The 13,275-nt window shown below is 32.5% G+C and overlaps 1 protein-coding gene across 1 annotated transcript in view; it reads right to left on the bottom strand.

Annotated features, from left to right (window-relative positions):
• Positions 1-13,275, bottom strand: part of MYO6 (myosin VI) — a 148,336-nt gene that overhangs the window by 69,671 nt on the left and 65,390 nt on the right. The window contains exons 4-9 of the mRNA XM_023525103.1: positions 12,269-12,342; positions 9,128-9,257; positions 7,108-7,213; positions 5,271-5,326; positions 2,157-2,254; positions 1,703-1,867 (exon numbers count right to left, since the gene is read on the bottom strand). Of these exons, the coding sequence (XP_023380871.1) occupies positions 1,703-1,867; positions 2,157-2,254; positions 5,271-5,326; positions 7,108-7,213; positions 9,128-9,257; positions 12,269-12,342 (629 nt within the window). The remainder of the gene's footprint in view (positions 1-1,702; positions 1,868-2,156; positions 2,255-5,270; positions 5,327-7,107; positions 7,214-9,127; positions 9,258-12,268; positions 12,343-13,275) is intronic.

The raw sequence follows: 13,275 nt of genomic DNA, 5'->3' as shown, positions 1-13,275 counted from the left end.
AATAATAAAAAAGAAATTGATTGAATAGAGAGAAGCTGGGTTGCAAAAACAGACACACACAGAACAATAATTAAATATGTATGTATGTCATGATTCTCAAATGGAAAACTCCTGTCCAAATAGGACTATCAAAATCACCTGGAGAAATTTATGCAAACTACATTCCTAACCCCTGTCCCATGACTCCTATACATCCCTCTTAGGGACAGTGTTTTCTAGCTGAGAATTTGTAAATTATGCTAACCATCCCCAGTCACCATTTCTTGAAACTCTACTGGCTTGTGATTCTTGACACTCCTGATTTTCCTTGTACTTCTCTCATAACTCCATTTATGCTTTCTGTCTTGGGCAACTCTTGGTCTGTTCATCCTCTTCAACTCCAGAGTTTGAATACTGACACATGCTTTTTTCACATTACACAATCTCTCTAGATAATCTCATTTAACACCATCGTAGTTTTAACTATCACCAGAGTACTGACATCTCCCAAACCTGTCACTCCAGCATTGACAACGATCTTCAGATTAGTTATCTGTCTTCTGAACATTTCCACTTCAGATGATCCATAGGCTCCAAAACTCAACTTGCCCTATATGCCAAATCTTCCACCTGGCCCCAATATGGTATTTACATCCACCTAGTTTCCCTGGTCAAATTTTGGGAAATTATTCCAGACTCTTCCTTCTCCCAACCATATTCAGTCTACAAGTCCTATCAATTTTACCTCCTAATATTTTAAACATCCCCTCCTCTATAAACCAAATTCAGGCCCTGAGTAACTGCTACTTCAACTATAGCCATAGGTTCCCAACCAATCTACCCATGGTTGCAATTTCTATGGATAGAAATTGTACCCGCTTAAAACCATCTCCATATAAAGCCCAGAGGTTAAGTATTAGACCTGATATCCAATTTTCTACTTAAAGCCCTTCAATAGCTCCTTATTAACTACAAAAGTCCAAACTTTTTAGACTCACTTCCTACCACTTCCTGCCCTACCATTTAAACTGTTTCTTGTTTTTCTTTGTTCATCTTCTTTTGTATCTACCAAGAATACCCTTTGCATCTTTTTTTCTCTAGTTAATACCTGAAAAATCCTTCAGGATTCTCATCAAGTGTCAGTTGTTCCAGTAAGATTTTCCAAAATCCACAGAATCCTATGCGTATCTCTTTCTTATCATTAAACATATCTATCAATTTGTGTGTGTCCCACCACAAATTGATTCTAAGTTGCTCAGGAGCACGAACTGTGTCTCACTTATCTTTTTAACCTTGGCACAATGCTTGATACCCAGAGGATAAACAGTAAATATTTGTTGTTAAACTGAATTAAGGAAGATAATCATGGGTCCTCTATTAGTATTAATTCAGTGGTCAAACTTTTCTTTTACAAAAAGTCAAAGGTAACTTTAAAACCAGCATGACGGAACTATTATGAATTTCTTTTTGAGTTTAAATTGATCAAGGGGTTTAACATTTATCCTTTTACCTATCCCATTACTTACCTCCTCATATAGTACTATATTATAAACTCGGCAGTAAATCTCAATAGAGATCTACTTAATACAGAAGCCATTCTATTACATTACACTGGATTTAATGTAAGTTACATAAAACTAGATATCAAAATCCACTGAAAAAGTTTTATAATCGAAAGAAATCGAATATACAAAAATTGTATGAAATTTTTCATCCAACCTACCCGAAAATTATCTGGGGAGCTCAAATGAAGTTTTTCCCTAATATCTTCAGAAGCACCAGCACACAACCTATAAAAGATGTGATAATTCCTCTCCTCTTTGCCTTGAACACAGATCCTAGATTTCTCTAGAAGATAATGTGAAACAAATCCTCCAACAACTGAACTCTAAAAAACAAAACAGAGAAAATATACTTTTCCATATGAAGTCATAAAGTATAACCTACCAAAGTTAAAGTATTATCTTTTTAAATAAACAACTATCAAAAAGACTGTAGGATTTATCAAATAAAAGAGAAAAAACAGATATATAAATGTAAGCTTAGCGTATTTAGAGGTCACAGTGAACAAATAAATTTTCCATGAGTTCAAGTACAACTCTAATTCTATCAAGACACTTGTATTTTTCAAAAAACATTCCCCCAAATATATCATCCCCAAACTCATTCTCACTTACCTTTCCATTGAAATGTATTTCTACAAATTTTCCAAATCGACTGCTATTATTGTTGCGAACAGTCTTTGCATTTCCAAAGGCTTCTAAGAGTGGGTTAGCTATTAAAAGAAAAATAAAAATATTCCATCAAAAAATTAGCATGAAGGAAAATTACAAAACAATATACACAGTATGTTTCCATTTACTAATATATATAGCGCTAGCAAAATTTCTCAAAAATATTAATATGAAAATTTACATGTAATGTCAAATTCCACAATATTTATTGACTACCACTATATTCAGTCCCTATTAAAGTACAAGAAATGGGAAAAATACTCAAACTATATTTAAAAAACATACATGTTATGGAAAAGACTAAATTTTTAAGTCACTCATTTACAAAATTTATAAATTTCTCTAAAAATTTGAAGGTTTTCACAAGTATATCAGTAGAAAGCACAAACCTCTTGTGACAAAATACAGACAAAAAGTTATTAGTTGAGTTACTGGTCTAAAATATTTTATATATTAATAAAACCTCCAGATTTAACATTTTTACATGAACATCCAACAAAACATAACAAGTCAGCCTATAGAATTATCTACAAAAGGTTCTCAGAAAAATTGTTTTTAAAATTTCAATGAACAAACGTAAGTTTTTAATTGTTTTTTTTTTTTCATAATCACACATACATACATCTCATGACTGGAAAAGGGTCTCTTAAGAGTCTTATTCTTGTACTCACTAGAGTCTCAACTATAAACATACCAGATTAATGTCAATCTTACATATTTTCCATCAACCACCTCATAAACCGCTTCGCAATGTTACTGCTATACTCTTTCTTATGAAATCTTTTAAGGTCCATTTCTCTTATTCTATCTGTGTTAGAAAGCTCAACTAGTCTCTAAACCCTTTTAAAGATCATTTCCCAGTTGTTTCACTTGCCAAAATAAGTAAGAAAGTATTAAAACTTAAAAAATGCTATTATATATACCTCACCTTTCAGATAGGCAAGAAAACTGAGGCCCATCAGGGTCAACTGACTTGTGGAAGGCCATATGACTGGCTGTTGGCAATGAAAGGAGTCAATTACAACTGTTATTGATGATCTACTTTACTGATGATCTACTAGTTTTTTGCTGAAGAATTTAACAAATTAAGTAAAATGCCCCAAAATAGGGTAAGAGCCTCTCTATAAGAAAATTATATTAATGCTATTAATGATATACTCATCCCAGAACCAATGACCAATCTTCAATTAAGAATGGCACCAAAAGATTTCTATGTCCTGTCAGTTAACATCTACTCTATCCTTTAGTAAGGTGCTGTAGAAACATTTGGAATAATACTTTACAACTTTCTCAACTTAACACACTACATATTGAACAATACATTCTCATGGAAGAAACCAGGTCTATATTCAATTCTCAAGAGAGTTTGTACCTCAAATAAACAAATCAGAATATTAATTGGCATTGTACTGCATTAAGCCTTAATTTGTTTTTATTTGTTTATTCAATTTTAAAGGGTGATTTCCTCGCTACAGTAAGGTACTTTACTGTGAATAAAGCATTACTTATGAGATCTTCATACCTGGGTGTGAACTGTACCACAGTGAGAACTGTAAGTAAAACTAGAAATTATTTATGTCTAGAAACACGATCATGTTATTAGACCATGTTGTTAGACTCCAATGCGAGGTTTATTAAATATCCAGGTCATGTCTCTGAGTCAAATTAAAATAAAATCATTCTTTATCAGATAGTCAAAAAGAAAAAAAAATAAAACAAAAAACTTTATTAATGCAAACTTTAAAAATATTAGTTTTTATATTCATCTACATGCATTTTTACATCATTGTGAAAAAAATACATTTGCTAGCTATGATCTAGCAAAATGCATAAACGGAGAAGGCCCCTAATACATTTCTGATCATCTTAAATTTTTCTTTAAAATGTCAATAATGTTAAAATATGCTTTTTAATAAAACACTTTTAGTTATTATATTTAATAAAATACTTAGTACAGCAAACAGTTAAGATACCTGGGTTTATATCCACTTCCACAACTGATAAGCAGTATGCTCTTCGGCAAGTTACTTAAGCATTTTTTACCCAGTTTCTCATCTGTTAAATAGGGATAAAATAGTACCTACCTCATTCTGTGAAGATTTAAATTAGATACAGATTTTAAACAAATCAAACAATGCCCAATACATCCTACATAGGTTAATATCATTGTCATTATTAAAACACTTACTGAGTGCCTAGTAGGGGAGAGTGAGGAAGTGGAAAGAAGAAAGAGTGTCCAAAGAGGCCTAACATACCTCAAAGAACTACAAAGAGAACCATATGAGGAAAGCATGTGGATTCTAAGGAAACATGACTCCGTTAGACCAGAGGAGGCAGAGGCCAGACCACAAAGAACACCGTAGGTGATGTTATTATGGACGTAGGACTTTATCTTGAGAAAAATATGAAACCATTAAAGGGTTTAAACAGAAAGAGATCTTTCCAACTTCCATACAGAGAGTAGACTAAAGGGAAACGAGAATATAAGTGGAGAAGCCAGAGAGGAATCTATGATGTAGAAGGGTGGTGTAGATTCAACACAATAGTAAGCCTAGACCAATAGCCTTCAAAATGGGGTACAAGAGGATTTTCTAAGGGTATGCAAGCATTGAGAGCTTAAAGAAATTAATTTACAGACTCTTGCCTTTCAATTGCATTCTTTTGTTAAAATGATTTCCCCAAAAAAGCACCCAATTCTCTCTTGCTTTACAAAAATCAAAGTTGATAAAGCAAACAGAAGGCCAAAGAGCTTCCTGTATTTTTTTCATTCATCCAACAGAAATTTATGGAGCATGTGTTACGTATCAGGTACTACTTTGGGGATTTGGAATATATAAAATTCCCTGACCTCTTAGCACTTACATGGGGCGGGGTGGGGGAGGGGGGCATGGACATTAAGTAAATGAGAACATGATATCTGAGAAAAGATTTGAAGGAGAAAGGAGAGTCTTTTGGATCGCTGGGAGAATATTCCAAACTACTTAAGAGGATTCTTGTTAAGTTAATTTCAGTACATATCTAAGAACAAAAAATCAGAATTTTTAAAATTAACAATACCTTCAACAATTCTGTCATCAATATCTTGACCTGTTCCATAGGATTCAGTTAGATATCTGTTTAAAATATAGGATAAAAAACTTAGATGACAATATTGCATATATGTTATAATTTTAATATTATTTAATGTGTAAAATATAAACCAGGATCACTGTAACCATTTAAAAATCATAAATTTATATTTAAATACAACTATTCTGTTAAACCTCTATTTGAACTGCCTTTAACATCTAAATCGGCATTATTTTTAAAAATTTTTTTGGAAATATTCTGACTTTAACCGACTATTTGGTTGTAAATATAACACGTTTCACACAGTAATATTTATCTTCTGCATTAGAGTCCAAAGTCTTTGTGAAAGCCTATTAATTCAGTCTTCATGGCTAGATAAAATATGGTGATCTGCCACTGAACAACTAAGAAGTTACCACTTTTCTCGTTGTTACAGTGAAAGATAAAATATGATGGAACAACTGCTTGCCTAGTACATTTCAAAAAAGTAACTGCTGATTTACAATATAAGTTTATATTATATGTTTACAGTTCCTTGATTATTTGTTCATTTTCAAAGGTGGATATTAACCACAGACTTGCCATGATTATTACATAAAGGAGAGAAAAAATTCCAAGAGTATCAGGAAGAATTCATTTAACTAGAATTTCGTATACATAATAGGCAATAACAAATTCAAATTGGTTTCATACAAATAACTCTAAATAGTATATACATTTGCATAAAAAATAGAAAAATTTCAAAGAGACCCACCATTCAGCAATCAACTAAGAACTGTAATACCTTGAGAACACTACTGGTGAGAATTTAGAATGCACTGGACCTAGCAGTAGCTTCAACACTAGACTTAACATCCCTGAGAATGTAAATTAAAAGAATTAAACTATAATGAGCATTATAGTTCCTTTGGTATTTAAAATGCTATGATTTTAAACAAACTGTAGAGTTTAATGTGATGGCAGCAAAGAGATACATTGAGAGGAGGATTGTGGAGAGGTAGAAATAACGCCAAACATCATAAGCATAACGTAAAAAGTGGTTTCGACCACACTAAAAAGGGAATATTGAGAACAGAATGTAAAGAATATTTGCAGATTTCCCTTTGCCTAACCAGCACTGATCTCAAAGATCCTCATGAGAATAACATGTCAGAGATAGTTTTCAATCTACAGATTAGCTTCATATAAGGTGTCTGTTTTTTAAAAAAGGATAGAGCTCCCTATTTTAAACTATGTCATAAAGCATATAAAAGTATTCAAAGTTAAACTATTCAAATCTCAAAGAAGTGTCTCTTTGTTCATAACATGTTCATAGTAGCACTATTCACAACGGCCAAGAGGTGGAAGCAATCCAAGTGCTAACTGACAAATGAATGGGTAAACAAATGTGATATATACATACAATGGATTATTCAGCCTTAAAAAGGAAAAAAAATTCTGACACATGTTACAACATAAATGAACCTTGAGGATATTATGCTAAGTGGAATAAGCCAGACACAGAAAGACACACGCTGTATGATTCACTTAAACGAAGTATCTAGAGTAGTCAAAACCACAGGAGCAGAAAGCAAAATAGTGGTTGCCAAGGAAGGACTGAGGTAGAGAGAAATATGGAATTGTTTAATGGGTATAGTTTCAGTTTTGCAAGATGAAAAGTTCTGAAAGATTGGTTGAACAACAATTAAATATATTTAACACTACTGAACTGTATACACTTTGAAATGGTTAAGACAGTTAATTTTATGTTATACATTTTTTACCATAACAACAACAAAAAAATCAACCTGTTCAAATTATTCTAGGTTAGCTAAATATTCCTCACCTGAGAACGAATTTTGTATTTTCCGTTTTGCCAGCTCCTGATTCTCCAGATACAATGACAGACTGACTCATCTTGAGCACCTTCATGTCTCGAAAAGCCTTATCAGCTATGGTCAAAAATAATACATTAATGATGAACAGTGTATTAAATACAAATTTACTAAATGATAGAAAGTTCATTCACTATCAAAGAGAACTTGCTCCTAAACTATAAATGTATGTTTACAGTTAGTAAAATTTTTAAATAAAATCATTCAAAAGTATTTAAAACATCTCTAAAAGTATTTACTTTAAACATCTGGCTTATTATTCTGACACCTAAATAATATGAAATCTAAATAAATAACTCTTATGTTTGTACTAAAATGTCTCCATATTATGAGCTGTGGCTCAACTCTTCCCAATACCAGAGATTTGCAAAGATTAAAAAAAAAATGGTCACTATGCATAACTAACAAAGTCCTCAGAAAAATTCAAGAAGCAACGAGCTATCAACTAAGGAATCTGAAAAAAAATAAAAACAAAAACCTGGCAACCAAAAATTCTGCTAGAGAAAATACATAATGACAAAATAATTGGAAAATAAATCTGTGTTGTTTCTATACTACTATCATTAAATTTAAACATCTTGTAGAACCTATCAACATTTCAGAAAGAGGCAAAATTAACTGCTATAAATTTTTTAGATTGTAATTATTTATACATATAATTTTTAATTATCTTCAATATACTACAACAATTTAGGCTGTAAAATGTCTTAAATTTGAAGACTATACAGATAAGTTGAGCACAATTTAATTCTGTTGAAAGTGGTCTCAAATTAAAATAATTTTAATTCAAAATTATGTTCTTATTGATTTAGTCGTATAAGACAACCATTTCTCATCTCAGACATGTGCTACCCATACCGATGAGGAAAACTTTACAAATGGCTTTTACTCTAAGGACCAAATGTAAATTACATGCAAGATATATTCATTCTTTTGACCAATTTATCAGCAATCTGTTCCACCCAATTTGGTAGAATCATTGTAAATACTTTTTTTAGCACTAAACGAGTAAAAATAAAAGCCAATTTATTTACATTTTTTTTTTTGTAACTGACAGAAAAACATACCAACACCCATGAAAGTATCTGATAATCAAATCAATCTGCTGTCCCACTGGACTTGGCTGACATATTCAGTCTGCCTAGCAGTACACAGTATACAAGTCAGCCAAATCTGGAAGTTTTTGAAGCCTGATTAGGCCAAAACACAGGCATGAAGTGAAAGCCCAAAGAGAAACAGACTGCACTAAAGATCAGTACCAAAACATGTCATCATTTAACTATGGGTTATGTCTAGATCCAAAGGGTTAGCTAACATCTCTGTACTTGCAGTTACCAGCTATGGGGGTGTGTGTGTCAAATAATTCCACCTCTCTGCTCCTCAGAGCTAGAGTGCTTTAAGATGAGCCTGAGAAAGGCAGACAGATACTGCTGTCTTCCCACACAGATTCCCCAGAGATAGAAGCATATATCATTTTCAATCCTTTAAATTGTATAAAGCAAGATAAGGCCTTGAAGACATCTGCCCTTACAGCTTATATCTAGCGCAAGTAACACACTCTAACACACTCGCAAGTGGTGATCTGGGTAACAGCAGGAGGCCTGGGCCTCAAAGCTATAAAGAAGGACGCTTTTAAGATGGAGCTGATCATGCTGAGGAGTCAAAAAGAACCATTAGGTCAGCTTTTATTACATCCTACTTTCAACTGGCTGGATACACGATAAGAGGACACAATTATGTAACAGAGATAATGTTGTACATACAACTGCCCCATGATTTGGCTGTAAAAGTATTCTTCCCCACCCTGTATAAAACACATGCTCCTAACAATGGTGATTCATTCAAAATACATATAGGCCCTCCAAAACATATATTCAATTCATGGCACCTTCTATTAATCCATAAGAAAAAATGAATAAATTTATAGAATATAAGGAAAAACAAAAATTAAGATGCAATTAAATTACTTACCAATTGCAAAGACATGAGGTGGCATTGTCCCAAGAGATTTTCCTTGATAAGACTTTATTGCTTCTGAAGAATATATTTTAGGTATGTCAAAGTATGGGTTCACTGCAATCAGGATGTTTGCAACATATGTCTAAACAGGAAAAACATAAACATAAAATTTTCCAATTACTATTTTCATTTAAAACTAAACAAAGCTCATTAGGAGAAAGAAAATACAGCAAATAAATACCTTCAATTCTAGCCCTAACCATTCCCTGATCTCTACAGGACAAATACTTTTCTAACAATAAATATTTACAACTATCTTCTCATTCCATAGGCATCTCAAACTCAGAACACATAACAAGATTCTCTCTTGACCTCCTTTTGCCTCAAAGAAAACATTCTCCTCCCACATGCTCTCCCAGGTTTATGGCACACCACCAAGTCAGGACAGAGAGCTCAGTCTCTAAGCCTCTATCTATGTCAGTCAGCCTTCTTCTTCCTCTCAACAGATTCCACTTATGGAATCTCTTCTCCTAGTTCTATTCCTACAGCCCGATTTTTGGACATTCATATTCCTCACCTAATATTCACTCTGTTACTGAAGAGTTTAATGTCACTCACAAGACCCTCTAGGCCTATTCCTATCACTGAATACCAAGAACTGATTTAGCTACTGGTCTCTGATTTTGCAAAACATATGCTAACCATTGCCTAGAATATTGACAGGCTAAATGTTTAATGAGCAACTTAAGCTCTCTTTTAAATCTGGAATTTAACTGTGGCTTTAAAAGACCCAAAAAAATGCACCAATAAGACATAAAATTCCTTGCGGGTAGAAAGAAAGTTGTGGTTTAGCAATTAGTTGTGGTTTACTGACCAAATAGGGCACACAGGACCATATTTTTCCTTTTTCTGCTTTAGTTGTGGAAGGGAAATGATGCAGAAACCCTGAACTCTCAGACTACTAAACTAAAATTCGGTGAATGCTCCCAAAGATGTTTCCTGGAGTAGGGTAAAAAGTAAGAAATTCCAGATAATAATCTTTCTATGGAAGAGAAAAGGAAAGTAACAGAGATTTTAGGATTCAATGAAAATGTTAAAGTGAGTTAGCTATTGTTTTACCCAAATCTAAGGGAGAATAGTGATATAATTCTGGTTGGTGAGAAATACAAAAATATCCAATTTAAATTCTTATTCCAAATTGTTTCTGTTCTGTACATATATGATAGTAATAATAACCATATTTATGTATTGCTAATTTTTATAACTAAATGGCATAACTGGCTAAAAAAAAACTTAACTTCAGTTAACTTTGAAAATACAGGTTCTCTAAACAGCAGGTGATGATGCCAAACAGCTACCATCTAACAGGTCATCTGCTCAACTGCAGACATATCTTAGAACAGAAGGGTCAAAAAAGCCAAGAATACCCCTAAAATTCTCCAGAGTGACACAGACATTATACAAGAAAAACAAAAACTTAAATTTCACAAAGATATTTTTTTCTATCAACCATGCAATTCAGCAAAGATGTGTAGGTCAACTAAACTCAATGTGGGGAAAAAAACAATTTTTAAAAATACAATTAATACTGCATATAAACCTTCAGTTATTAATGGTCACAGTCAGCAAATACAGTACCACTGCAGCACAGGAAGCACTAAAAGACCAATTAAAATCCCACAGGTGTTAAATCTTTGTATAAACATCCCAAATAAAAACAAAGTGTATCAATTTTTAAAAAGTATGATGCTGTAAAGATAATAAAAAGTGTCCAAACTTCAAGAAAAAGATTTAAAACAATAAAAATCTGCTGAAATAAGATTGTTCTACTACACCAAGTGATGTAAGACAAGTAAAGCAAAAATGGTGACCAGTTCTACTTGAAAGATGATGTTTTCTGGTTATATCTAAATCATCTTTTATTGACTTATTACATGTTAAATTTCCTTAACAAACTTTAAGCATCTGTATTATTTCGGTACCTAAAACAGCATTTAGCACACTTCAGATGCTCAGTATTAATTTGCTGGTTAAGTTTTGCTTCTAAATATATTTCTAATCAAGAATAGCCATATTTAAACCTAAGAACACTCTTTATTTACTTGATTTTGAAAAAAATTAAAGGAGGAAAGTAAAGACTTAATACTGTGCTATGTACAACCAAAAGATGGCAAGTGAACTCTTATGGAAAAGATTAGATTGGTTCTATTTCCCAGCTGTCACTACTTGGACAGATGGCAAAGACTAAAGGTAATTTAGTCAGAATTAAGTAAGTACAATTAGGCAAATTGATAGTGATATAAAATATTAAGACTGCCATTTGATCTAGGAGGTGTCAAAGAAACCATGTGTTTTCTTCGTTCAAAAATAATGAAGAGTCCCATCTTTATAACAGGAGAACTACTGCGGGGTAATTTATCTCCAGCCAACAAAGGAATCTACAACTAGGTCATATTAAAATAAAACCTCTAATGTGCCCACTGAGTAATTATAAGTAAAACATGCTAGTTAGGTATTCATCTGAGTGAGCTGATGTAAACCATATTTACATTCAAAGCATTCTCCTTCATTTTTTAATATTCTGAATATTTAAGGTAAAGTATTTACTTAGGGTTTAATAAAATATTGCAACTATTTAAGTTCTATGATCAGCATTTCAGTGTTCTTGATATTTCCTCATGTACTGCTGTTAGTGTAACTTACATTTTTTTTGTCATCCAAGTTTTTAATTTAAATATATATTTCTTATAGGATGCCTTAAATTCTTTGCAGAACAATGTGGGAAGTGAATTAATTAAACAGATCTACAGACATATTCCAAAAATAATTCAAAACCCAAAATAATTAGTATTTTTTTACAATAAAAAAATAGACATTGTTAAGTCTGAAAGATATCAGATGATGCTCTGAAGTCATCATTTCATTTCATAAATACTCATTAAGTGCCTACTATGTACCATGCATGTTCTAAGCCCTAGAGTTAGAGCAGTAAATTAGAAAAAAAAAAATCTTATTTTCATTGAGCTCACACTTTATTCAACAAACTCGATCAAGTATGATTTCCTGTTAGAAAACTTCCAGCTTGACAAAATCAAACAAAGCATGTAAAATAATTATCCCTGCAAAAACTTAAACCATAGGTAAAATACTTACATAAATTCTGTCTTTACTGTACCGAACCTTGATATTATGAAGGAGTGTGGCTTCATTTAAATACATTAGTGAACCTGAAACGTAAAATGTGTAAATCATTAGCTATTTGAAAGAAAAAAGTAAAATAAAACAACACTATCTTAATCTGAATCACTTTTGATACAAGCTAAAATTCACCTGTTAGTATTAATTCCATCTTCTTAAAACCGTGGTACATGTAACCCAAGAGGCCAATTTAAAATATATCCAGCTTACAAATGTGATATTTATAAACAATGAATTTCCAACCAGGTAAGTACATCTAGTACCAGGTGAGTACACATTAATGAAAGGTGGTTAAAAAAGTCAAGCATAATTCAAATGGAAAGTACTCCTTTAGATAGTGCTGATTTTACTACACTTTTGGCACAACAAAGTGATAACACTAATTCAATCTGACACTCAGAATTTTACAGAAAAAACACAAAAGATAAAATTTTAGAATGGGAAGGAACCAGCAGATCAGTCAGTGCCACACAACTGATAGGACGAAATAACAGTCTTGGAGAAATTAATCACTTGACCCTTGAACATATCAGAGGTTAGGAGCGCTGACCGCTGTTGTAATTGAAAATCCATGTATAACATATGTCAGCCCTCTGCATACTCAAATTCCCAACCAGACGTTGAAAATACATATTGTCTTAACCCAGGATATGCAGCTAATTAATAGTAGAATCAAGGTAGAAATCTTGTTTTTCTGATACGTGTTCTACTAATATCTCAGAATACACATATACATGTATACACACATATGTATATATACACACATACATACTCAGACATATCCTATTCTCTCAGCCTAATCTCTCCCAGCCCTCCAATCCTCTGAGCAACGCTTCTACATTTCCACCGCATAGCACACAAAACCATTCTTCTTCCCAATTGCTTTATTCCTATTATTATTAGCACCACTATTTTTTCAGTCATCCAGACTGCAAACCTTTGTCAATACTTAGAATCATCTT

This window comes from Pteropus vampyrus, unplaced genomic scaffold, assembly GCF_000151845.1.
Source record: "Pteropus vampyrus isolate Shadow unplaced genomic scaffold, Pvam_2.0 Scaffold526, whole genome shotgun sequence".
NCBI lineage: Eukaryota > Metazoa > Chordata > Mammalia > Chiroptera > Pteropodidae > Pteropus > Pteropus vampyrus.
This window is presented reverse-complemented; position numbering and strand designations above follow the sequence as displayed.